At 49.1% G+C, this 27,399-nt stretch overlaps 2 protein-coding genes across 3 annotated transcripts in view; both read right to left on the reverse strand.

The window, feature by feature from the left end:
• Nucleotides 1–4,846, reverse strand: part of PITPNA (phosphatidylinositol transfer protein alpha) — a 51,352-nt gene extending 46,506 nt beyond the window's left edge. Inside the window, exon 1 of the mRNA XM_075904502.2 lies at nt 4,673–4,846. Coding sequence (XP_075760617.2) covers nt 4,673–4,845 — 173 coding nt within the window. The 5' untranslated portion in view covers nt 4,846. The remainder of the gene's footprint in view (nt 1–4,672) is intronic.
• A 10,034-nt stretch (nt 4,847–14,880) lies between these two features.
• SLC43A2 (solute carrier family 43 member 2) overlaps nt 14,881–27,399 on the reverse strand; it is a 46,875-nt gene continuing 34,356 nt past the window's right edge. The window contains exons 10-14 of one of the 2 annotated variants that reach the window (XM_075904485.2): nt 27,058–27,196; nt 26,603–26,735; nt 23,561–23,634; nt 18,875–18,998; nt 14,881–16,962 (exon numbers count right to left, since the gene is read on the reverse strand). In XM_075904485.2, coding sequence (XP_075760600.1) covers nt 16,801–16,962; nt 18,875–18,998; nt 23,561–23,634; nt 26,603–26,735; nt 27,058–27,196 — 632 coding nt within the window. In that variant the 3' untranslated portion in view covers nt 14,881–16,800. The remainder of the gene's footprint in view (nt 16,963–18,874; nt 18,999–23,560; nt 23,635–26,602; nt 26,736–27,057; nt 27,197–27,399) is intronic. The other variant, XM_075904486.2, reaches the window with a different exon arrangement.

Raw genomic sequence — 27,399 nt, forward strand, 5'->3', positions numbered from 1 at the left:
GCCATTTCTTATGTTAAAAGTTTGCATCTTGGAATATAACAAGACCGGCCTTGACTAAGCCTCAAGTCACATACAGGAGTTGATCTGAGTTTTAACTATGACCGAGCCACTAACTATACCATGCACCATCTTTGGGTGGAAGTATTGTACCAAAAATTAGTACAGTGACAAAACTCAGTGGGTTTCTAAAAAGTGATGATGCTAGTAAAAAAGTCACAAAAATTCAAAAGAAAGCTAAAATCCTTGGATTAAGCAACTATAACAAAGCACATACATGCCTCACCTCTAAAAAAGGAATCAAGAAGAAAGGAAAAACCCCACCATATAATGACTGAACAAGGTTTGAGAGGCTTTTCAAGCCAATTAGATATTCTTTACTAAACAGAAATCCAAACTCAGGGAAGCCATCAGAAAGGAACACACTATAGCGAGTAAAAGTAGAGAGATAATATTCGGGGTGCTTCTACACAGCATCCTGAACTCGAAATAAGATATGCAATTTACATAGTGCAAATTGTGTATCTTATTTCAAACCTATTTTGAAATAGCTTATTTTGAAATTTGGCGCACATACACTGTGCCAAATTTCAAAATAATATGCTATTTCGAGACATCCCGTAACACCTGTTATTTCGAAAAATATTTTGAAATAATGGGAGGCTTGAATAGAGCAGGGTAGCTATTTTGGGATACCTCTGGTATCCTGAAATAGCTGTGCAGTGTAGAAGTACCCTTGAAGAGCTATTAGCCAAAGACATGAACAAAAAATGTTATAGCCACAGCAGAAATCTTTTGAGAATCTGTGAATTGGCTGCTTTATCCTGGAGAAAAGGGAGCAACTAAGGAGAGGAGGACATTGTAGACAAGTAGTGATTTCTTGGCATTACTCCTCATCACAAAGAATGCAGAGGAGCTATCTGCTCCAACCAATTCTTTTCAGGTAATAAAAAGGTGCCGACAAAGATTGAGGTATCAAAAAAAGAACTATTAAAACAAACTGATAAAGTAAAGCAGAAGGAACCAGACCGAGATAGTATATATCCAAGAGTTCAGAAAAGTGTTGAGTTAAATGACTGCATATTTTTATTAGTGCAATCTCATTAAATTCAGCTATTACACCAGAGGAAGCAAATGCTGTACACATCTTAAAAATACCTACTGGGGTAATGGTGGGAATATCAGCCAGATGAGCTTTACTTCAGTATCACTTAAATTGTCTGAAGTACTTGAGCAGAATTTTGATATACGTAGATGCACATAAAGAGGGATCAGCAAGAGCAGCTTCTGTCAGAGGAAAACTGGCCTCTGAAACCAATTAAAATTCTGTGAGCACATTAACAGAATAGTGTCTAAATAAGAACTGATTATCTGGCCTTCCAAAAAAAATCTTTGATAAAGTCCCTCCAGAGGGCTACTAAGAAAATAAGTATAAGGCACCAGGTAAAGTAAAGTGACAAATTAGAAACTAGCAAAGTGATTCTTCTTTCTGTTTTTTTTTCCCATGTGGCCAGTTTTACACATTGCAGAAAGTTGACACCAGAATACCACTATATTCCACAACAAGACAAGCGTTACACATATATTATCCAGAGATAGGGGCAAGAGATGAGGCAAAATTTTGCAGACACACAAATTAAACTTAGTGAAGACTAAAAACAACTGCAAGGACAATCAGAAGAACTTAAGTACAGGCAGTCCCCAGGTTACGTACAAGATAGGGACTGTAGGTTTGTTCTTAAGTTGAATCTGTATGTAAGTCGGAACTGGCGTCCAGATTCAGCCGCTGCTGAAACTGATCAGATTCAGCCACTGTTGAAACTGGACGCCAGTTCTGACTTACATACAGATTCAACTTAAGAACCCCAGGCATCCCCAAGTCAGCTGCTGCTGAAACTGATCAGCGGCTGATTCCAGGAAGCCTGGGGCAGGGGCTTCCTGTAGTCAGCCACTGGTCAGTTTCAGCAGCGGCTGACTTGGGGACGCCTGGGGCAGAGCAGCTGGGGTGCTGCTGGGTTGGTCCAGTAGCGCCACCGCTCCTCGGCGCTACTGGACCAACCCAGCAGCACCCAAGCTGCTCTGCCCCAGGCGTCCTGATTCAGCCGCTGCTGAAACTGACCAGCAGTGGCTGAATCAGGATGCCTGGGGCAGAGCAGCTGGGGTGCTGTCGGGTTGGTCCAGTAGCGCCCAGAGCGGCGCTACGGGACCAACCGGCAGCGCCCCAGCTGCTGTACCACAGGCGTCCGGAGCAAAGCCGCGGAGCACGGGGGCAGCGGGACAGCCCAGACGCGCTGTGGCTGTCCTGCTGCCCTCGGGCTCTGTGGCTTTGCTCTGCTTTGCTCCCCCTCTCCCTGGTCTGCAGACAAGGGAGACTGGGAGCAAAGCAGAGCAAAGCCGGGGAGCACGCGGGCAGCGGACAGCCCAGATGCGTCTGGGCTGTCTGCTGCCCGCGTGCTCCGCCGCTTTGCTTCCTCTCCCTGGTCTGCTGGAGACCAGGGAGATGGGCCCCATTCGTAAGTGCGGATCCGACATAAGTCGGATCCGCATAACTCGGGGATTGCCTATATAACTGAATGGGCAATACAGAGAGAGTTGGGATGTTAAGTAGCACTTAATTAGCTAATTGAGTAGTCGATGGAATTTCCATCAACTACTCAATTAGTCGATAAGGGGAGGGCACTCACTACCCCCTCTGCAGCTCTGCTCTTACTACAGGCAGTCCAGCTCTTACTAAATTTATAATGCAGAGCTGCAGCAGGGTTAGCTCCTAGGGGTGGCATGAGCCAGGACTAAGCAATCCCAGCTTGTGCCAGCTCTGGGACCACTGTGGCTCTGCTTCCTCTGTCTCCTCCCCCACCCCTGCAATGGGGAGACAGAGCGGGTGGGGGGGGGGGGGAGATCCAGCTTTTGAGCTGGCTTCCCCAGCACCAGCTCCCTCCTCCCTTGCTGCCTCTGATGCAGAGACAGCGGGGGGGAGCGTGTAGTTGAGTAGCTGCTTTCATCCCTAAGTGACAGACTGAACTTAGGGTTGAAAATGAGAAGTACTGTATACTGAAAGGAATGTTAACAATTCAGTCATTTCTAGCTTCTAAATTAGTTGCAGCTATTCAGGGAAGAGTCATAAGCATTACAATGGACAGCTCAGACCACTGTTCAACCTATAGCAGCAGTCAAAGGCGTTCACAAAATGTCAGGATATATAAAGACTGGGAGGCAAAAATGCAATGTTTGCACTCAGTCATCCTATCTCAAAAAGGATGCAACAAAGCAGGTGGTACTGATGAGCAGCAAAAGCTAAAGAAGCCAGGGAAAGACTGAAAAGATGTTTGATTTATAGAGCAGACAAATAAGAAGCAGTATGTCTGGGGTATACAAAACAATGTATGGCCTGAAGATGGCAAACCAGGTGTTCCATTTTCCCCTCTCTAAAATTATACAAATAAAAGGGCCATTTAATTAAACTGAAAAGCAAGATTTAAAAAAAAAGATAAGGTACAAGCAGTCTGCTCAACTCATTACCATATGACAAAAGCCAAGACCTTAGCTAGATAATGGCCCAGATCCTCAAAGATATTTAAGCACCTAACTCCACTTCTGAGGTTATGAGCCAATGAGAATAGCCACATTTACAAGATTAAAAAGAACCCTCATACTTCAGGTATAAGCCAGGAGGTGACAATGGGTAAAAAAGAAACTGCCTTGAAGCAGGGAATTCTTTGAGCCTTCAATACATGAATTCTCTCTTACACTTCCTCTGAAGCATCTGGTTGCACCACTGACAGAGATAGGATATTGGACATGATAGTACACTGGCCTACCTAAGTTTTCCTTTGAGTTTGGTAAAGAACAGATTTCACAGATAGCATTTTAATAGAGCTACCCAAATAACAATGACAGATTTTTATGCTGTGGGAAATCATAATTCCATTCAGGAACATTCAACCGCTTCTAATCCAGCAAAGCTAAAGAGGGTGCAAAGCAGTTGCCCTCTTTGAGGGAAAAACTGCATTATTAGGAGAAACATACTAGAAACAGAAGCTCCAGGGGGTAGCTAAGTTAGCCTGTACACTACAGGATAAACTTAAACAAAACCTGGTCTGGGAGCACCTTACAGACTAACAAAACAGGTTACCGTGGATCATGACACCCTCTACGTGTTTTGCTAGTCTATAAAGTGCTCCCAGACCAGTTCTGTTGAAGTTTATCCTGTAGCGCACAGGCTAAGTAAACATGGAGAGGGTGTCGTGAGCTACGGTAACCTGCTGTGTCAGTCTGTCAGGTGCTCCCACACCAGGCTTGAAGTTTATGCTGGAAACAACGTGTCTGACATAACGACGATGGGGGGACAATTCGGAAGTGTTGAGGTGGAGGCAGGAAGCACGGGAAAGGGAGGAGCTCCCCGGGAGAGGGCAGCGGGGATTCTCGCCACGCGCGGGGCTGCATGGCCATTGCCTCCGGCAGCCCCCCTCTAGCTCACGTGACCTTCGCCGCCCCCCGCTGAGCGCCCCGCGCCCGCCGCGGCCGCAGGGAGACCTCGCCAATGGGCCCCCCCGGCCGGGCCCTCTCGCCTCAGCCGGCAGGCCGGCCCCCGAGCCGGGATCCCCTCAGCCGGCCCCACGGTGGGGGAGGGGCGCTGACCCGCGGCCCCCCCGCTCGCGGCCGGGCCCACACTCACTACTCCTTGATTAGCACCATGGCGGCCCCGCCGCCCGCTCCGCCTCGCGCTGAAGGTGACAGGCGCCTCCCGGCCGCTCCACTGCGAGCCGCACCGCGCAGGGAGGGGGGAACGGAGCGTTTCTGCGGCAACCACTGCGTCACGGTCGCACGCCGACGTGCCGCTCTCGTCATCGGGTGGAGGCGCGAGCCTCCGCAGTGCCCCGCCCACTCACGGGCATGACGGGGAGGGGGGGAGGTGGCACCCCACGCGCATGCGCGCGGGGCGGTGCCTGAGGCGGCGGGAAGGAACGTCCGTAGTCAAGGGCTGCTGCCGGGCAACCGTCTCGTGCCCGCATTCGGCGCGGGGGAGTCGAGACCCGAGCGCCGCTTTACCCTGACAGGCCGTTGCCCGCGGTCACGTGCTCATGGCCGGGTCCGGCCGCTGGTTCCCGCCCAGCCGCGTGAGGCGCGCGCGGCAGGAGGCTCAGCGCCGTGTCGCGTCAGGTGCAGGCTCGGTGCCCGGCCGGTAAGCCCAGCCGCGGGGAGCGCTCCGGGCTCGCCCTGCCGCCCGCTGACTGACTTCGCCTTCACCCCGCGGGGGGGGTGCTTGTCTCTGCCGGGGCCGCCGGGGGGGGTGCTTGGCTCTGCCGGGGCCCCGGGGGGGGGGGTGCTTGGCTCTGCCGGGGCCCCCGCGGGGGGGGGTGCTTGGCTCTGCCGGGGCCCCCGCGGGGGGGGGTGCTTGGCTCTGCCGGGGCCCCCGCGGGGGGGGGTGCTTGGCTCTGCCGGGGCCCCCGGGGGGGGGGGGTGCTTGGCTCTGCCGGGGCCCCCGGGAATGTCTGAATTGCTTTAAAATCAGAAGGAGCAAATGAACTTTAGGGCCGAATTGTTTTCTCACCTCCGCAAGGAGCGAGGCGTTCAGCGCCGCGGGAATCTGTTACATTCTGCCTAGAACAGAAACAAAACGTTGGAGTATTTAAAGTTATATCAAAATAATATTTTCATGGAGGAAGGGCCCACGAAGGCAAACGTGCCTGGGCCCATGGAAGTCGCAATGCAGCCCTGGCTGTGGCACCCTAAACCCAGCACTTACTCGGGCCCAAGCCTTGCGGGGTTCGCGGTTTGGCCCACGAAAGCTTTGTCCAAATAACTGTTCGTTTGTAAGGGGCCACACAAGGCCTGAGAGCTTGAAGACTGGAATTGTCACTGAAAACTCCACAGGAAGCAGCCACAAGCAAATAGCTAGAGCCACAAAACGATTTCGGTCGTAACCGGCAGTTGAGGCCAAAAGTTTGCTCCTCTAAACCATCCACTCATCTTGCCCAACCCTACAAGTGCCTGAATTGCCTAAGTTTCCATCAGTAGCATCCCCTTAGCATCACTCTGGTATGCAAGGTCAGAGCATGGCTAACATGCACAAAACACAGAGGAGGTGGAGTTAGTGCTTCCCTTATACCTACTGCTAACTGGTTGGTACTCATGTGAGAGACCTAGGTTCAGATCTTACTGTGCCTAATTTGGGACAGAGACTGGAATCTGGGTCTCCCATATGAATGTGCTAACCACTAGGCTCTAAAGCAGGGATAGTCAAAATTTTTGATTGGGAGGCACACCAAAACTTCAAGTAGCCATAGGCCACACTTTTCTGTGATATCAGTAGAGGGCATGCAGGGTCTGGGAGGGGGGTTGGGTACAGGAGAGGATCCTTACCTAGAGGAGGAGTGCAGCATCTTGGAGGGACTTTAGATGCAGGATGGGTTTGTGACCTAGGGCAAGGGTGCAGAGGGGGGTTGTGACCAGGGGTATGGGGTTGGGGTGGCATGCCAGGTGCAGACTCTGGCTAGGAGGCATTTACCATAGGTGGCTCCCTGCTGGAAGCCCAGCAGGACATTCGGGCAGGCTCCCTGTCTGCCCCACATGCTGCTGTGGTCCATGTGAGTATCTGTGCATGGCATGCCCCTTGAAGGTAGGGAGACGGCTGGATACTGTGTGCTGCACATGCCTGCAAGCACTGCCCCAGCAGCCAGGGGCAACACATGGGGGGAGGAGAGTAAGGAATACACAAAAGTATTGAGAAGGCATGTATGTTTGAAGGAAGAAAGGGTCCTCCAGCTTGCCGTCAGAGCCCAGAGCACCTTCCTATTTTTCCTGCTTTTTATCATCACTCAGTATTAGAATTACAGTTTTTTAAGGTGAAGAAGTTTGGTCTTAAAAAGGGAGTCCTAGCCCCTGTCACTGAAGTGTCCAGAGGGATCATTGTTGAATCATAAAAGCCCTCTCACAGGGTACGTCTACACTACAACGTTAATTCGAACTAAGCTAATTCGAACTAATGCATCCAGACTAAAAAACTAGTTCAAATTAGCGTTTTGCTAATTCGAACTAGCATGTCCACATTAAGTGGACCCTGAACCGGGGTTAAAGATGGCCGGAAGCAGTGCCGGCAGGGCATCAGAGGAGGACTTAGAGCGTGGAGATGCTGTCTCAGGCTAGCCCACGACTGTGCTTAAAGGGACCCGACCCCCACCCCGGACAGACAGTTCTCAGGGGTGCCCCGCTTACAAAGCAGTCCTGGCTTGGATTGCCCGGACTACCCACACTGGGCACATCACAACACTCGGCCATCAGCCCGGCTGCACTTGCCGCAGGCTGCCATCTGGGGAGAGGGGGCAATTGGGGGCTGCAGGAGAGCTTCCACCGCAGAAGCCCACAGAGCCAGCCCAGTCCTCCCCATCGGGGGCTCGTGCCCCATTCCTCCATTACCTCCTTCCACTTACCCTTCCCTAGCCCCCCTTCCTGATGTACAAAATAAAGAAAACGTGTGGTCAAAACTAGAAACTCTCTTTATTTAACAAAACTCGGGGAAACTGGGAAAAGAGGTGGGAGAGGGGAAGAGAGAGGCTGGGAGAGGGGAGGGGGAAAACTGGGAGGAGGGAGCTGAAAGGGGGAAGCAAGGGAAAGGAGGGAGTGGGGAAACTCAAGGATCAGGGGTGGGGGTCTCGCCGGGCCAACCGCCTCCCAGCACGTCGAGGGAGGGGGCCTCAGCGTCCCCGGGGGGATGGGGTGGAGGGTGCGGAGGTTGAGGTGGGGGGTGTGGACATTGAGGAAGAGGTTGTGGGGGTTGAGGAGGAAGAGGTGGGAGGGGGGGCAGGAGTGGGAGGAGGGACAGCAGTTGGGGGGGCAGCAGGCGCAGGACCAGCATGGGGCACCATGCTCTGCAGCAGGAGCTGCAGGTAGGTGCTCAGCCCTTGGACCTCAGCCAGCAGCTCGTGGCGGAACTGCAGGTCTTCCCGCATCCAGGCCTGCAGTGTGTGGTGCACGGCTCTCAAGGACCCCAGGTGCTGGTCCCAATACTACTGCTCTGTGCTGGCGGTCCAGAGCAGGCCGCAGGTGCGGGAGCATGACCCGGGCAGGGTGGTGCGCCCGGCACGAGCAGCTGGTGCAGCTGTAGAGAAAGAAGAGAAGTGGTCAGTTCTCCCTGGGGATGCAGAGGATGATGCCCAGCCCCCTCCCCCACCCCACAACGTGAGGGTGACCATGTCCTGCACCGTCACAGCCGCTGTGCTTGTACAGAGGCCATGGTCAGGATGTCTGGCTCTCCCCGGGACTGGGAGCTGCCCCAAGACCGCACCCATGTCCCTGTGCCATGTATAGTGTGGCCGGGATGGCGGGGGGGAGGGGGAGATGTCCCCTGCCTCCGTGTAGAGGGGACATGTGAAGGGAAAGCATTCTGCTGGGTCCTGCCCCAGGGTCGGGAGCATGTCACATCTCTTTGCACAAGCATGTGCCTATTGGGCAATGGCCCCTGGGTGTCACGCAGCTGGAGCCACCTGCCCAAGGGTGGCATGGCACGTGCTCGCACGTGCACAGGTGTCTGCGTGATCCGTGGAAGGCATGGGCCACGTGCGCGGTCTCTGGTCTCCCTCCCACCTTCCCCCCCCCCCCCCGAACTACTTAATTCAAACTACTTACCCGGTACGGTCTCCCTGGACGACCCTGCTGGAACAGCTGGCGGTGGCCCCTCCGGTGCGCCCAGGTCAGGGCCCTTTGGTCCCGGCTCGCTGTCCCCAAGGCTGGCACGGACCGCCCCGCCCCCCAAGAGTTGGTGGAGTGCGGGGAAGTAGGGGCAGGTGGCAGCCCCTGCAGCAGCACTGGCCCTGGCGTACCCCTGCCGCAGCTGTTTGTTTAATTCGCACCTGCTCCTGGGTGCACCTGTGTCCCTTTCGGGCCATGGCAATCGCTATGCGGCCGTAGATGGCCTTGTTCCTCCTAGTGCGGAGATCATGGACATTGGGGGCCTGCCCCCAAACCTCAATGAGGTCCATGACCTCCGCACTAGTCCAGGGGGCCGCACGCCGTCTACGGCCCCTGGCTGGCCCCTGGGTGCTGGGGGACTGGGCAGGGGACGGCTCGCTGCCACTGGCTGCCTGGCTCATCGTGGGGCCACTGGCTCGGGCAGACACTGCTGGCAGGGCTGGCTGTCTCCAGTGCCGTCTGGCCAGAGTCTACCCCTTTAAGGACCCGGGGCTGGGGGAGAGAAGAGTTTTCCTGGTTGTGCCCAGAGAGGCCACCAGGGGGAACCTGGGAAGGGCTAGCCTCCCACTAGTTCGAATTAAGGGTCTACACAGCCCTTAATTCAAACTAGTAAATTCGAACTAGGCTTAATCCTCGTGGAATGAGGATTACCTAGTTCGAACTAAGCGCTCCGTTAGTTCGATTTAAATTCGAACTAACGGAGCGCTAGTGTAGCGCCTATGAAAGTTAGTTCGAACTAACGTCCGTTAGTTCGAACTAACTTTGTAGTGTAGACATACCCACACGGACTAACCTTGTATGGAAGTTAGGGGTGTAAAAAGAGGATTTTTTACTTCTGCCCTCAGAGCTGCACTGAAGCAAAAGCTTCATGTTGGAGTCTTACAGGCAGGACTGCCATATTAAGGTTCCCAAATTGGATCTTTAATCAAGCAGAAGTATCATTTGGTAAGTTGTCCTCACTGAAGTCTTTACAGACAGCATGAAAATTCTTCCTTTTCTGGACCTTCAAAAGGCTTGCAACATCTATGACACCTTCAAAGTGTGAAGCACACTTCCAATAATACATGGAAGATCATTGCATTTCTCACAGAGTCACCTCCCAGCTGGTACTTGAAAATGAATGAGTAAATATCTGAAGTCTAGTTAGAAAAAGGGTGTATGGTACCATAACAGACTAGACTTCTCTTCCAAAAGAGATCATGCTTTTCTCTCACTGCAGCTGCAATAGGGTAATTTCATTTCAGCCTGTTGGAGAAAAGATATTACCTAGAATAGTCTTAGGTGGAAGTTACCTAGAAGAAACTTTTAAAACCAGGCTCCTGTGTGCTTAAAACTTGTGTGTACTATGAATACAACTGCAAGAATATCACACAGTTTATGCTAGTTTACCCACCCACTTCAGTCTTCCAAAATAGCAATAAAGACTTACAAAAGCCTGAAGTAAACACAACAAATGCATGTATGGAGATTTTGACAGTTAAGCTGGAGAACAAAGCAATGCTAAGAAATCCTTGTTTACAAGAACTGGGAGAAAGCAGTATTAGAGCAAAGTTATGGCTACACTAAAGCCCAGATGGTTTCTGCTACTTGGCAGCTGAGACAAAAGATGCTGTTTAGTCTGGGTGGGATATCCTCACGCCCTCCAAAGCCAGCACACAATTCTTTAGTCTAGTACTCAGCCACTAGCTCAGGATTCATCTTAACAGCAACCTTCTATATCACAATCACAAATGGTAGGAGAGCAAGGATCCTATTTTTAAAAGTGTAGCTATGTACACATCCCTCAGACGAGTTTAGTTTTGAATCCAAACGCAGTACTCACTAAAAGTAAGACATTTTTCAAGTTGAGGCATGTCACTATTCTCAAAGTCCATCTGTTTATGCCAAAATCATGAGCCTAGCCTGCAGCAAGACCCACTGAACTAAAGCTAGAATTGAAAATATCTTCTATAGAAGCTAAGCTTATGTTAAATTTTACAAAAAGCCCTTTTATTCCCACCCCAGTGGTTTTGACCATAAGTCTCTGTTGGTTTGGGGTGAGGCTTTTTGCATTTGAAGTCTGGCATTTTCTCTTTAGCTTGGAAGAGAGGATGGATACGTGACTCTTTGGTTAAACTGTAGTACAAGCCATGCGGCAAAAGGTACTGGGTAATATCTATGCTTACATTTCCCCTCTACATCCTCCCAGGAGACCAAGGCAGTACTTTTATGATGCTCAGCCTCAAAAAGACTATAGTGATTAGTTTAACATCATATTTATTATTTAGAGTACTCTAAGAATATACATCACTTTACAAACACATAAGATGACAGACACCCTGCCCCAAGGAACATAGACTATAACTCAGACAAATACAAAAGACATAAGAGGAATGCACTCAGCGGCAGGGGGGATGCTTCCAGGTGAAGAGAAGTGGGAGAATGCTTGGTACATGGAAAGGTGTCCCAAGAATGGGGGTGAGGGAGGAGGACAACAGAAGCCGCAATAAGAAAATTAGAGGAGTACAGGACAATAGGTGCTGAAAGTAAGCATACAGATGGGGTAGAAAAATATACATCTATAAAACATGTCACTGTTTCAGTTAGTTCCATAGAAGTGAGCATTGTGAAGTATTCATTGAAAGGTCCTGTTTTACTGCCACTTCCCAGCAGGAGCATTTTTGTGATGTAGATTAATAAATTCATATTAATACTTTGCACTTCTAGATTGGAGCTCAAGGAATATAGATTCATATGGAAATAGAAAGCCAGGAAAGTATCCCTGAAAGGTGCTGCTACAAAAATATAAATATCTTTGTCCTATAATATTTGTCTTTGTATTCTGTCTCTAAAACTAGACAGCTTGTCAAAATGGGAGCTTTCTACTTTACTACACTTTATTGATGTGGTTTTAATTAGACAATTTTTCTATGAAGCTGTCACCATTCTTGTCTGTCACGGGATTTTCAACTTGCCCGTCCTGCGCATGCGCCAGCTGCCCCCGCCAGCTCCTGCAAGCATACACACACGTGCTCTGCCGCTTGGCTCCCCTGACGAGGCAGGCCACCCCCACAAGCTCTGGGTTCCGGCCCTCCCGGCAGGCTAACGATGAGGCATGCCGCCCCCGCCAGCTCCAACCTTAAGCCTCGTGCACATGTCCTTCAGTGAGCTACAGCCTGTGCATGTGTATGTGATCACCTTGGGGTGGGGTGTGTGTGAGAGATCATGTGGCCTGCTGCGAGAGTGATAGAGAGATCACGTGGCCTGCAGCATGTGGGAGGCAGAGAGAGAGAGAGAGAGAGATCACCGTGAGAACCCCCCAGACTTCTCTCAAGTATCCCTAAGGGTACTTGTACCACTGGTTGAGTAGACCACTCTCTCTGTGTTGGGGCGGTTAGATCTACTGGAAAAGTGTTTAGGTCAGAAGGAAATTCTCAAAAGCTTGTCTTTGTTTTCTGCAACTAGTGGCCAACCAGTTATACAGTAAGAAGGCCACAGCTATGCTACAATTGTCACTTTTTCCATCCAGCTTTTGATTTTGAGTCCTGAAAAAATCATGCAAAAAGTACCCCCGCCCTCAATCCCAGGAGTCACCCCAAAGTGTATGCACACCTTTCATACAGGCACCTCTTAAAACAGAGTCACAGAGGTATCCACATCATGGCAATAGGCATTCACAGACCAGCCGTAGTGTGCAGTTTTCTCTTGCCAGACATTCAGGGAATATGCACTGAGATGAGTTCTGTCTTTTTGGACTGGAAGTGCATGGTGTGATGAGTAATGCACAGAAAGCATCTGAACACTGGAAAATGTTTCTAGCATTTGGAGAATATGAAATTGTATCTCATTCATCCAGAATTCCAGCATTAATGTATTTAAAGGAGCTGTGCACATATCAATTTCTGCTGTGGAGCATGCTGCTGGGCAGACTGAAGACAAATGCTTCATTAAACTCACTGCTGTTAAGGAAATATGATAGCAAGATGTGTTAAGTACAGGTGTCCAGGCAGAATACATTTTCATGATATACAACAGTGAATATAGTCCTTACCTGTATAGGTGAGGGTTATTTTGGTTGTCCCATTAGACCTTTTATGTAGATAATATGAAAATATCTCCTCTCTCAACATTTATGCCACACTCATCACAATATCTGAATCCTTTCCAATATTCTAAACTTTGCATGGGTTCCCAAATTGGGTGATGTGCCCCCAACCCCCAGTCATGTGGTTTTTTTTTTTTTTTTTTTGCTCAACAAGTTTTGCTGCTATTTTGGGGGAGGGGTGATGCCAAAAAGTTTGGGAACCACTGTTCTAAGGCATCTTATAAAGCTGGGTAAGCAAATAAAGTTGTGATCAGATCTGACCTCTGTGACCTTATGAGAGCCCCACAACTAGATTCTCCATAATCTTAGTTGTTTTTCTTTGTAAATTAAGTTTCTAGCCTACATGAGTACAGAAGTAATCATCTACATATGAACCAATTGTAAACCATCATCACATTGCCTGCTGAAGCTGCAGAGAGCCTAACACAGTAACTCAACATTCATAGAATGCTAGGACTGGAAGGGACCTCAAGAAGTCATCGAGTCCAGGCCCCTGCCCTCATGGCAGGACCAAACACTGTCTAGACCATCTCTGATAGACATTTAAGAGTAGGTTAGATAAATATCTCCAGAGAGGGAAATTCCACAACCTCCCTGAGCAATTTATTCCAGTGTCTGACTACCCTGACAGGAACTTTTTCCTAATGTCCAACCTAAACTTCCCTTGCTGCAGTATAAGCCCATTGCTTCTTGTTCTATCCTCAGAGGCCAAGATGAACAAGTTTTCTCCTTCTTCTTCACAGCACCCTTTTAGATACCTGAAAACAACTATCATGTCCCCCCTCAATCTTCTCTTTTCTAAACTAAACAAACCCAATTCCTTCAGCCTTCCCTCATAGCTCATGTTCTCTAGACCTTTAATCATTCTTGTTGCTCTTCTCTGGACCCTCTCCAATTTCTCCACATCTTTCTTGAAACGCAGTGCCTAGAACTGGACACAATACTCTAACTTAGGCCTAATCAGCACAGAGTAGAGCGGAAGAATGACTTCTCGTGTCTTGCTCACAACACACCTGTTAATGCATCCCAGAATCATGGGTTTTTTTGCAACGGCATCACACTGCTGTCTCATTCAGTTTATGGTCCACTATAACCCCTAGCTCCCTTTCCGCCGTCCTCCTTCCTAGACAGTTGCTTCCCATTCTGTATGTGTGAAACTGATTGTTCCTTCCTAAGTGGAGCACTTTGCATTTGTCTTTATTAAACTTCATCCTGTTTACCTCAGACCATTTCTCCAATTTGTCCAAATCATTTTGAATTATGACCTTATTCTCCAGAGCAGTTGCAACCCGCTACTATGATTAAGCGTGTAATGTGATGCTCTCCTCTAATCATTTTGAGGCCTGTTATATTATTTCCATGCAGTTAAGCTTTAAATTAATGCAAGTGGCAGGTTATAATTCTCAGACTGTGTCTGTATTTGTAAGCTGTGGAACTAGGATTCTGACTGAAATTTTTAACAGCCTCAACTAAGTTTGGCTGCTCAATAATAGTTTCAAGGGGCCTGCTTCAGAGAGGGCAGGTGTTCAACACTTTCTGAAAATTATGGCCCTTTAAAAACACTCATATGGGGCATATAAAATCATTACTCACTTTTGAAAATTAGGTCTCTGACTTTTACCACATTATTCTCCAAAGCTGATAGGGTGTGCTGGCTGCAGCTCATGCCACAATTCAGACCCAAGATTTTACTAAAAATCTGATGCAATATCTGATCTCTTTCCTTGTTGAGTAAACAGTCTTGGAGGGAGAGTTGTGCAACATCAGACCATTTAGGTGTAGCAACACCTGGCAGTACAGAATGCAGAAATCTATCCATAAATACTTAGTTACAAGGAAATTAAACTATAGCTGCTGTCTTCCAAGCACATATGTACTTCAGATTTGTCACTACCATTTAAGGCTTCAATTGCCAAGTTGAGCCGTGTTCCCTACTTATTGCTTGATACAAAGGAAAAGAAGCTGAGTAGGGCAGTAAAACATCTCCAGAGCTCCTCAAAACTTATAAAAGTAGAATAAAGAACTTTTGCATTGATGCAGTATGACACATAAGACATGGTTGATTTTGAAATGTGACAGAACTGATGAAGGTAACATATAAAACAAATCTGTAAAATACTCTTAAATAGCAGAAGTCTATTTAAACAAAAAGCCACCCCTGAAATAAATGTTTTGTCATTGTTTTGTAAACAGTTTATGAGGTTTTCCAATACAGTAACACCAGAGGGTGCTGTTTAATCATTATGCACTGGCAAGGTAACTAGCATGATGAGTCTTACAAATTCTAACAGTGATGGTGGCATTTAAAATGCCTGCAGAGCTTGCTCTTGCAATGGAAAGGGGCCAGGCAGTCTGCTCACCTGCATATTTCAATCCTGTACAGCAAAGGTGTGGACTTCCATTCTCACAACCCTCCCTCCCTCCCTCCCACTCACTCCACAGCATTCAAATGCACCATTGCTTCTTAATCTTCATGTGGAGTTACTGGACAGTGACAGCAGAGTCTTGTGCTTTTCCTGCATGGGTTAAAGGTGAAGTTCAAGAAGCTGTCCCCTATACCAGACATTGGAGAGACAGTAAGATGGAGAAAGCACCACTACTGCATTTGCCATAACACACCAGATCCAGGGTTTTCCGTAACTTCCCCACTATTACTATCACTAATTCAGCTCAACCAGTAGGAGTCTTCATGCATACTGTCCGCTGGCATTAACCAGTTGTGTGTGGAGATGAAACATGGTCTGTCTCTCTGCACCAGGGCTCCCACTGCATAGCTGTCCCAGATAGCAACAGCAGGAAGGTTATGGAAAAACCAAGTCCCGCGGGGACAAGGCCTAGGAAAGGCATGGCTTGAAGAGAGAAGCAGGCTAAGAATTCCCTTTGTATTCCCTTGATGTCTGAGGGGGGCACCCTAAGAGATCTCCACTCAAGTCCACTTATTGTTTTATGAAGTTCTACCCAACCACACAGTCATCTCCATCTCTCCTGTCCAGAAAGAGCCCAGACATTACAGGAGGCTCATCACATGCTAACCAGCAGCTTTTTGGTCAGTTACAGTGAAGTTGGTGTTTAGTAGTTCAGGGTGATGGGTTCTCTCAAAGGGGCTGTTATCTCAGCACAGGATGTTAAGAGGCTATTGCTATGAGGTCCTGCTGAGACAAGGTGAAATTGTCTCACCATGTCCATCTTTCATGTGGTCACAGGATCCAGTTACTCCATGCAAGGACAGATCTGCACTGTTGGCTCTTTTCAGCAATAAGACAAGTCAATAAAACCTGCACCTAGAAACAGGTGCTTTGCGCGGTAAGGCCCCACTTTGAAAAAGCCTTTCAGCTCTATTCAGATTATCTCCAGACAACCAGCTGCTGTTCTTCTCCAAGGGTCACCGTAGGGAGAGGAGAAGAAGAAAGGCAACACATCTTAAAAGCACTTCACACAAGGTCCAATTTCCAGCTGAATGGTTCAAGACAACAGGCAGCTTGCAATGTAAAGGCGGCTTGCAGGCTGGGGTAGAGGACTTCCAGGTTACTGGAGTGTGAGGATGGGCCAAGCAGTCAGCTGGATCCTTCGTTTTGGCACGCATGGCTGAATCCATTGCTCACTAATCATCTCTTTACATTATATGCAGAACAAGGCTCAGTTCAGCATCAGAGATTATAGTTTAGCAATGGACTGAAAATCAACTTCAGCAAGACACACCCCAAAGTCCCCTTTCCAATGCGCACAACACGGGTATCACGCAAGGACTACGGTCCTGTAGCCAAGCTTGGTAGTGGTGAGGAAAATGTTATTCAGGAGCCAATGCAGAACTAGCTTCCGCTTGTTCCATTTGTAATCTGTGTAGCTTTGAGAAAAGGAAAGAAGAGGAGGGAAGACTCCTCCTGGCATGTGTCTGAGAAACACACTCCGCCTTCACTTTCAGCCAGCAGGCCATGCTGTGTGAAGCTGGCAGAGCATGGAGAGAAGAACCATGACTTGGGCCAGAGGTAGACCCGTTGAAGTGGCGAGGAGGTGGTGTGCGAAGCACTGGCTTAAACAAAGGCTTCCTCGTTGGGAGTGCCATTGATTTTGAGGAAGAGTTTGGCATCCTCACTTTTCTGCTGCTGCTTTCTTTCTAGTCTATGCTGATAGCAGATCAGATAGGCTGGTAGGCAGAAGCCCAGCAAACTCACTCCCAGAAGCCCAACGTTGACCTACAAGAACAGACAAGCATCATTAGAGAAGTAGGAAAGACACAATCCACTCACACACATACCTAGAAGCCAGCCTCAAGACCTCATTATGTCACCCACCCATGCTGGACACAAGGTGCCCTGCCCGATACATGTGTGACAGCCTACCAGGGGATTGTAGTAGCACTGCCCTAGCTCTCTGCAGATTCTACTAGTCAATGCTGCACAAGCAGGTCCGTCAGTACCATCTTTGAAGAGTTTCTCACAAGACAGGGCTAGGCAGTGCAATCCCAGACTGGCTGAAGCCTGTCCTAGCCATGGCTATTGCACTGGTTCTTTCTCCATCTCCCCTTCTCGTGGGAAGGGGATGGGGAAGAGGCAGTACAGACTGAAGCTGTTCCATGTGGACACAGCTGGTGGTGCAGCTGAGCTAAGCACTACTGGAGTACACACAGCACCTGCAGCAGTGGCTTTCCTTAAGCTGGCTGTCATACAGAGGAAGTAAGCTGCTTCCAGCCTAGCTTCACTCCACTCATGAGGCTGCTTGCAGGCTTCCTCTCCATTCCTGCACCTCCAACAGACTGGGGAGTCCTTCGGATGCAAATTATCATCCCCCTCCAAGCAGCTCTGTTGCAGGGCTTGAAGCAAGTTGCCTGGGGCTGGGCTGGTGCAACAGAACACACATGGCCACCATTCCAGGCAGGCAACTGACCTTCCCAACTGGAAATTAGTGCTAGCAGCATCCAAACTCAGTATTCACTGGAAATACAGCAGCTTGCAGCCATGGGGTGAAGGTACAGCTGCGGGAGGTAAGCCCCAAGCACTGCCCCTTCTGCCCAGGCTCCGCCCCCAGGGAACCAAGGCACGCCCCTCCCTGCCTGGAGTGTCCCGTGAGGGTGTACAGCCCCAGCCTCCCCGGCCCTGGAGCACGGAGAGGGCAGGTACTCAGGGGCAGCAACACCCTGCCCCAGTATGCCCACAGTAGTTGTTCTGGGGGTGGAGTCTGGGTGGGGCCAGGCTGGCGGTAGGGAATGGCAGTGCCTTCCTCCACCTATTATAGCCCCTGTCCCTGCTTGCAGCTCCCTGGCTAAAAGCTCTGCTGCATTCACTACTGAGAGGAGAGAGCCATCCCCAGCCCACCTACCAAACCATCTCACTCCACTGGCTGCGTATGTACTGAACAGAAATGAGTTCTGCAGCTCCCTTCCCTTCCTCCTCAGGCCCTTTCCATTTACCCTGGCGGCTGTGGTGTTTCGCTGCATAAATAATGAGCTTTAAGAAAGAACAAAAACTCAGCCTGTCTTCCTGAGAGCATTTAGAGCAGCCAAACGGACAGGCCCAAGAGCACTCAATTCCTAACACGGTTGAGCGCTGCTGGATAGCCTCTAGAATAGCTCCATCTACACAGGAAAGGCACCTCTCTCCTAGGGGGCCATTATCACCACCAGCACTCCCAAAGGAAAGACAGCGAATTCCACAGCTTTAAGGAGTGGAGCCCCTTTCTGCTTGCTCCCCCACCTTCAGGGAGAACACGAGCCCTATAGCCCAGGACCAGGTTTCCCAGGGCTGGGTCGGCAATGTAATGTGAGCTAAGAGAAGTTGAATATGGTGTAATCTGCTCTGTGCAGGCATTCATTAGGAAAGAACCCATAAAACACCCCAGAAGCAAACAGCACTGCACTTGGGTGAGTAGGCTGCCTTCCTCTACGACAGTTATTGGCCCCCGTCTGAGAGGAGCAGTTTACTTGAGGACCCACGGTCAGACATCAGTGCTCAGTCCGACGCCTGATCACAGCATGGGTCTGTGCACAGTCTCCCTTTCATTTTGGTTGGTTCTACTGAAAAGGAATCCACTCCCCAAAAATGAAACTAGACCCCACCCAAGCCTTCGGGCAAGTTTGGTGCAGACCATATTTACTCTGATCTCCCTTACCCACAGAGGGTCTCCTTTCAATGGTCCCATCATTGCCAGGAACAAGGGCTGCTGCAGAAGAGCAAAGAGGGCACTGACCAAAGATTGCAGTCCTGTCAAGCTGCCAAACTGTGTTGAGGGGTATCTGTCAATGCAGAAAAACAGGACAATTACCACGCGCCACCCTCAGGAGACAACTGCCCTAGGGTCTGGTACAGACCCTTTAAATTGCCACCAGAGCCTCATTCAGTACACTGTGGGCAGTGCTATGGGCTGGATGGGGGAAGGGAGGGGGGGAAGAGGAGAGAAACAGTGCAGCCTCCACCCCCAAGGCCCAACCCTTCTGGTAGCATGGAGCCGGCCTCCACCCACCTTGCCCATGGGCCCAGCAATTAGGTCTCCCCCCCCCCCCCCACACCACCCTGCTGTACCACCTTGAATCTTTTGTGCTACTCCTAAGACCAGGCTGGGCACCTCTTCAAGCAGCTGGTTCCCAGCTCAGCTGCACAGAATTCAAGAATCTGTCCTTGTGTATGAATATTGTGTGTATTCATTACAATTGGCATTTAAGGCAGTGCGAATCAGAGGCCAAGTGTCTCTTCTTGGGATTAGTTTCTGCCTGAATTTTCTAATTTAGGGATTTATTTTTTAACAAAAACTGCAGATTTAACATCGTTCCATAGTCAGCATAGGCCAGCTGTATTCTGTAACCATTTGGAGTCCCTCATCAGGCTCTCTACAAAGTAGCATGTGCCAGGCAGGTTTTCCTCTTTACAGGCTAAGTCTGATCCTCAAGTTCAACTGTATTGTTAACTGGGAAGTGCTGAGTAGTGGATATTTCCAGTGAAAAGCAAGTCTTGGGAAAGGTTAAGGTCCTTGTCTTCCATGGTTGTGCCATTTTAAAATGAGACTCAAACACAAGGGAGTCGGACAAAAACTTTAACATCTTTAAACAAAAATCAGATTTGAGACAAAAGTACTTCTACCCAGGAAGTTTCAGAGAGTAGCAATAGACAAGTGGACTGCTGTCGACTGACAGGTATCAACACAGCAAAGGTCTCCACAACAATGTTAAAAGCTATCATGGAACTGATAAAGGAAGCCTTGGCAAGCAAAGAGGCAGTTAGCTAAAACAAAAGGTTTTCTGAATGTAAGTTATTGATCCTAGAGTTCAGAGCAGAGGAAATGGATCTGCCCATTGTACAGTAAAGTTTTAGTTCTGGAGGAGAACATGAATGTGTATCTATGCTGGGTACGCGTATGTGTTGGGTACAGAATGGACGATCCACGCTATTGGGTAAAGCAGGCCTCATTACTAAGGCTACGGCTACACTGTAGCCTTTTTCTGGAAAAGTGTATGCAAATGAAGCGTGGTGTGGAATATCGTCACACTTCATTTGCATAATTAATTATCACCCACTTTTGCTCAAAAAGGAGCTATGTAGACGGCTCCTTTTTGTGCAAAACCCCCCTCTTGCACAAGAGCTGTTCTTCCTCATTTTTTCAGGAAGAACGACTCCTGTGCAAGAGGGTTTTTTTGCGCAAAAAGGAGCCATCTACACAGCAAATTAATTGTGCAAATGAAGCACAGCAATATTCCACACCACACTTCATTTGCATATGCTTTTCCGGGAGGCTACAGTGTAGCCCGTAGCCTAAGTATTGATTTTGAACAACGCTCCGACAAGCTGTCTAAGAACAGCTCCATTCTCAGAGCAGGTTCGCTATGTGGTATTCTCGTTCATCCTCCCTGTTGAAGGGAAAGGACTGGGCAGGGATCATCAAATTGAGGACGTAAATGCGTGGTTGCGCAGATGGTGTTGCAGAGAGAGCTTTGGTTTCTTCGACCATGGGACTCTGTTCCGGGCACAAGGATTGTTAGGAAGAGATGGGATCCACCTAACGAAGAGAGGAAGGAGCATCTTCGTGGGCAGGCTTGCAAACCTAGTGAGGGCGGCTTTAAACTAGGTTCGTCAGGGGACGGTGACCAAAACCCTGAGGGGAGTGGGAAAGTCGGATACCGGGAAGAAATGCAGAGAGGAAGGGGCAAGAAAGGAGGATCCATGTTTCGAATGGAGAAGATAGGGCAATCAACTGGTTACCTGAAGTGTTTGTACACTAATGCGAGAAGCCTGGGCAACAAACAGGAAGAACTGGAGGCCCTGGCCCAGACCAAGAAATATGATTTAATTGGGATAACAGAGACTTGGTGGGATGACTCGCATGACTGGAGCGCTGTCATGGAAGGGTACAGACTGTTCAGGAAGAACAGGCAGGGGAGAAAAGGAGGAGGAGTTGCACTATATGTAAGAGAGCACTACGATTGCTCTGAACTCCAGTATAAAGAGGGAGAAAAACCTGTTGAAAGTCTATGGGTTAAGTTTAAAGGAGCAAACAACAGCAGTGATGTTGTGGTTGGTGTCTGCTACAGGCCACCGTATCAAGTGGATGAGGTAGATGAGGCTTTCTTCGGACAACTGAGAGAAGCTTCCAGATCGCAGGCCCTGGTTCTCGTGGGGGACTTTAATCACCCTGACATCTGTTGGGAAACCAGTACGTCAGTACACAGGCAATCCAGGAAGTTTTTGGAGAATGTTGGGGATAACTTCTTGGTACAAGTGCTGAAGGATCCGACCAAGGGCCGTGCGCAGCTTGACCTTCTGCTCACAAACAGGGAGGAACTAATAGGGGAAGTGGAGGTGGGTGACAACCTGGGAAGCAGTGATCATAAGATGGTAGATAGACAGCCCTTGGTGGGTAAAGAACAGGTTAGGAACTATTTTGAAAAGCTAAACGTACACAAATCTATGGGTCTGGGCTTAATGCATCCGAGGGTTCTGAGGAAGTTGGCAAATGTCATTGAGGAGCCTTTGGCCATTATCTTTGAAAAGTCGTGGAGATCGGGAGAGATCCCGGATGATTGGAAAAAGGCGAATTTAGTGCCCATCTTCAAAAAAGGGAAGGAGGACGATCCAGGGAACTGTAGGCTGGTCAGTCTTACCTCGGTTCCTGGAAAAATCATGGAAGGGATCCTTAAGGAATCCATTTTGAGGCACTTGGATGAGAGGAAAGTGATTAGGAATAGTCAGCAGGGATTCACAAAGGGCAAGTTGTGCCTGACCAATCTGATTAGCTTCTATGATGGTAACTGGCTCAGTGGACATGGGGAAGTCAGTGGATGTGATATACCTTGACTTTAGCAAGGCTTTTGATACGGTCTCCCACAATATTCTTGCCAGCAAGTTAAGGGAATGTGGATTGGATAAATGGATGGTAAGATGGATAGAAAGCTGGCTAGAAGGCCGGGCCCAGCGGGTAGTGATCAACGGCTCGATGCCAGGATGGCGGTCGGTTTCTAGCGGAGTGCCCCAAGGTTCGGTTCTAGGACGGGTTTTGTTCAATATCTTTATTAATGATCTGGATGAGGGGATGGATTGCACCCTCAGCAAGTTTGCGGATGACACTAAGCTAGGGGGAGAGGTAGATACGCTTAAGGGCAGAGATAGGGTCCAGAGTGACTTAGACAAATTGGAGGATTGGGCCGCAAGAAATGTGATGAGGTTCAACAAGGACAAGTGTAGAGTCCTGCACTTGGGACGGAAGAATCCCAAGCATTGTTACAGGTTGGGGACCAACCGGTTAAGTAGTAGTTCAGCAGAAAAGGACCTGGGGGTTACAGTGGATGAGAAGCTGGAGATGAGTCAACAGTGTGCCCTTGTAGCCAAAAAGGCTAATGGCATATTAAGTTGCATTAAGAGGAGCATTGCCAGCAGATCCAGAGATGTCATCATTCCCCCTTTATTCGGCTTTGGTGAGGCCACATCTGGAGTATTGTGTCCAGTTCTGGGCCCCCCACTACAAAAAGGATGTGGACGCATTGGAGAGGGTCCAGCGGAGGGCAACCAAAATGATTAGGGGGCTGGAGCATATGACTTATGAGGAGAGGCTGAGGGAGTTGGGTCTGTTTAGTCTGCAGAAGCGAAGAGTGAGGGGGGATTTGATAGCAGCCTTCAACTTCCTGAAGGGAGGTTCCAAAGAGGATGGAGAAAGGCTGTTCTCAGTAGTGACAGATGGCAGAACAAGGAGCAATGGTCTCAAGTTGTGGTGGGAGAGGTCCAGGTTGGATATTAGGAAAAACTATTTCACTAGGAGAGTGGTGAAGCACTGGAATGGGTCACCTAGGGAAGTAGTGGAGTCTCCATCCCTAGAGGTGTTTAAGTCTCGGCTTGACAAAGCCCTGGCCGGGTTGATTTAGTTGAGATTGGTCCAGGGGGCTGGACTTGATGACCTTCTGAGGTCTCTTCCAATTCTATGATTTCTGTGTGCTCCGGGAGTCAGCATGCCCTGACAAGATACGTATCTACTCACAATTAGGATGAATTAACTAAAGATTTCAAGCTTTTTAACTCACATGAGGGTGAAGCCAGTTTAGGAGGGCTAAACAAATTGCACCTGAAGTCCACATAAGGCATATCTGTGCTTGTTTCACTGTAGTTACTTACTGCAGGTCCACATTAGGCACATGCAATTACCTGGGACACTCCAGTATTGCTGCCAAGTCCCATGGTGACCCAAGTAAGCCGTAAGTGCACTCAATTGTTACCTAGGACTGCAGGGTCTCACCATCATGTATCCCTTCCACTCTGGTTGTTTGGGTAACCAAACCCCCAAGCCAGTCACATGCTAGATGAGCCAGGTTAGACTTACACAGCTGCATAGAGGCCTCCCACTGCCGAATGGATGAATCCTCTCACAATTGTGTGCAAAATGAATGAAAGGATCTGAAAGAGGCAGAAACTGTGCTGAGCAGCAGTCCAAAGCCACCCCTCCACACTGCAGCTGCTGCTCCTCCAGTCCCAGGATAGACCTAAGCAGCTCCCAAAACAAAGTCCCTCACCCACTCAGATCAGCACAGGGGAGGAGAGATCTGGGATGGTGGCACTTGCTGACTCAGACTTGTCTTTTTCCTCTTGACAATTGTTATGCGTCAGCCAAATGTTGACAACAATTGCAGCTGAAGAGCACTCTCTCTCTCTCTCAAAGGCTCCACACAACAGGAGCATCTGGACTGCACCAGGGTGGGCAGTAATTTTTTATCAGGGGGCCAGTCCAAGAATTTGGTAAGTGCTCAAAGGCCACACTTGTCCATGATATTAATGGAGGAGGTGCAGGATGGAGGTTAGGTGCAGAAGGGAGCTCGGGGTAGAGCAGGGGTGTCTAAACTTTTTTCAAAGAGGGCCAGATTTGATTAAGTGAACATGCGTGAGGGCCGACCATTTTGCCTGATATTAAAATTAAATGCAAATTAACTATTTTATACAAAGTTTATTGCAAACGGCATACTTTTCATTTCTTCACATGGATGACAAATCTAAACAGGTGTTAAATCACTCTGCCTTTCATATCTGAAGGCCAGATGAAAAAAAAATCCAGGAAGCTGAAATATATGTCAGGAACATTGTAAAGTACATTACATATTATTGGTAATAAAGGTTGTCTGTCAAGTTTTAAGTTCAAAAAATATGAACAGGAACATAACACCAAGTATACATGTTGTGTCCAAATATATTTATAACTGATTTAGACCAACTGACATTAACTGAGATTTTACAATGTATTCATCTCAATACATATGGATTCGTTGGGGGCCATAAAAGACAGATATTGCCAAATTACCTGTGGGGCCGTATTAAACCGGAACACAGGCCGCAATTGGCCTGCGGGCCGGACTTTGGACATGCCTGGGGTAGAGGATTTGGATGCAGGAAAGGGTTATGACCGGAAGGAGGGGTGCAGGGTCTGAGAGCATGTTGTGACCTGGGGCAGGGAATTTGGGTTATGTGGGGCAGGGGTGTAGGAGATGGAGCAGAGGATTGGGGGAAGAAGGGGCTGAAGTTCCAGGTGCAGGCTCTGGCTGGGAGGTCCTTGCCTAGGCCAATACTGGCCAGTAGCTCAGCAGGAGCCTCGGGCAGGTTTCCTGCCTGCTGTGCTCCCACATGCTGCTCAAAGCTGGTTGTGGGGACCATGTGTTCTCAGCGCATCATGTGCACCTAAGGGGGAGCAGACATCGCATGCAGCCTATGCAATAAGCACAGCCCAGGCAGCTCCCAGTGGCTGGTTCCTGGCTAATGGAACCCGGGAGAGGGGACAGCATATGAAGCCCTCCCCCAAGGGGCATGCACCGTGCAGAGCACATGGCCCCTGTAGCCAACCACTTGTAGTAGCATCCAGAGGTGTGGAAGACAGGGAGCCTGCCTCCGGCAGTGTGGGCTGGCGTTGGCAGGCTACATCCAGTCCATGGGCTGCGTTTTCCCACCCCTGGATTACTCAGATCTAGCTAGCTAACCTGGACCTGATCCTACTTACTCCGGGAGGCTTTAGATCATGCCAGGTACCCCTGCCCTAGAAGTACAATCCCTCACTCTCCCCCTCTACCTTTCAGTGGTCAGAACCTTCTCCCTGACACAAACAGGATCCCAAGCAGCTCACCTTCTGGTCATAATATCCTGTTCGTGCCTTAGGAGGCCTTCACCCCAAATTCCTAACTCTGACTGGAACTTGCTCCCCTTTCTGCCCAGGAGTATATCCCACTCTCGTCTGTGTCTGCAACAGGGACGAGAGCACTGGAAAGGTCGAAGAGCAGACAGGCCTGCAGGCCAGCTCTCTCCTAGGCTTACTGACTCACTTCCAACTTCATCCTCTAATGGCATCAAGAGAAATCAAAACCATTCCGTGCACGCAGAGGGGTGAGGGAGGAGAGCAGCTGGCACCTCCCAGTGCATTCTGGGCTATAGAAATGTAGGGCAGATGGGAACTTGAGAGGTCACCAAGATCTATCCCTGATGTTTCATGCCTCTGCCAGGTGCATACCCCAAGCCAACCATGTACATATGTAGAACCCTACTGAGTCCACAGGATGTCGCTGAGGACATCTGGCCCACAACTCGAACTGTGGCTGGCGTCTGTGCAGCTACCATGTGCTGCTTTACATATTTTCCAGGACCCCCTGGCTTGTCCGTAGCCCAGGCCTGGATTAACAGAGGCACCATTGACAGAGGTGGTGCTCGAGGCCTTGTTTATTTTAGATCAATGTGTGTGTAGTCCATAGACTTGCAAAGAAAGGCCTGAAAACATGAACACTGTGCAGAGCAACTCACATCTGCCTGAGCCTGCAGAGCACCTGCTGGAACAACCCTCTTAGCTGCCCCCATCCATTTAACTGGATCCGCTCAAACTTGCTGCTCTGGGGGAACCTGCCAAGCTAGCCCGGCAGAGGGCTGCACTGGGAGATGCAGCTCTGCCATTAGCCCACATTTCAGTATTGCCATCTTGGGACATCTAGCATCTTCCTAGACCTCCAGCTTCTGGCCGCAGAGGGCTATGGGGAGTCCCACCTGTAGAGTCCCCAGTGTCTGTGGTTAACAAAAAGAGCTGGACAAGTGGCTGAAAGCAGAGTTCTAAGCAGTAAACACGGGGGCCTGTTTCTTTGCCTGCAGGTTTTTGAGTCTGACTCATGATTTTTCAGTATGGTGGCAAATGCTGCATCCTGGCTCCATGGGAAAAAAGCAAGTCCTCCCTCCCTCCTTCCCACCACCGTGAGGTATAGCCATGGGATGGGGAGTCTGGCCACGACCTGGGGCAGGGCCAAGGAAGACCCAGTCTGTCATCAAGAATAAGGCCAACCCAAGACATTCTTGCTTATCCAGAACCATTCACCCTCCAGAACCACTCCATTTGGGAAATACTCACCTGCAAAGGCAGGTTAGGAACAAGACAGGTAATTCCAAATCCAACTAGTAGCAGGTTGGTGAACACAAACGCTCTTGTGGCATTTGAAATCTTCTGAATCTGGCGATCACGTTTTTTCTTCTTCTTACCATCTCTGGAGGAAAAGCAAGGAATAGCTCACACAGGCAGCATAGCAGCGACTGGAACCCACAACTAGGGACTCGAGAAGTTAGAAGAAAAGAAACCAGAATTCCCACACTGGCATATCTGAGTCTTGGCCTGTATTTGAGACTCCGGCCCATCTACAAGAGAAGTTGCACCATTTAACTAAAATAGATTATGACAATTTAGTTAAATTGGTGCAAATCCCTGTAAATTGAGAATTCATACTCCTCAATTTACAACAGGATTAGACAGGTTCATTTAATTGGAGCCATTACCGATATCTAGCTTGGACCCTGCAACGTGCTACGTACGGATTAACGTCACTCTCATCTGCCTCTTCTGGACCATCGTCACATTCCTTCAGCTTCCAGTCCATGATGTAGCCAATCAGAGGGGCAGTCATCAGGCAGAGCAGCTGCAACACCCCAAAAATGGAGGTGTAAAGACTCACTGCAGAGAAGAGAGATGTCATGAAGTCCCCTAGGAGGGCCCAGCAGTAACAAACAAGAACAGTTAACTGGAACTTAACTTCATTTACAAGTTTAATTCTTATGCAAATGGTATGAACAAGGACATGGGCTGGTTCGCACATTACCTTTCACATCCTATGATTTAAACTACCAAATAATGGAGGTGCTAATTGTTCTTATCAG

This window comes from Pelodiscus sinensis, chromosome 21 (genome assembly GCF_052426305.1).
Source record: "Pelodiscus sinensis isolate ZL-2025 chromosome 21, ASM5242630v1, whole genome shotgun sequence".
In the NCBI taxonomy this organism is placed as follows: domain Eukaryota; kingdom Metazoa; phylum Chordata; order Testudines; family Trionychidae; genus Pelodiscus; species Pelodiscus sinensis.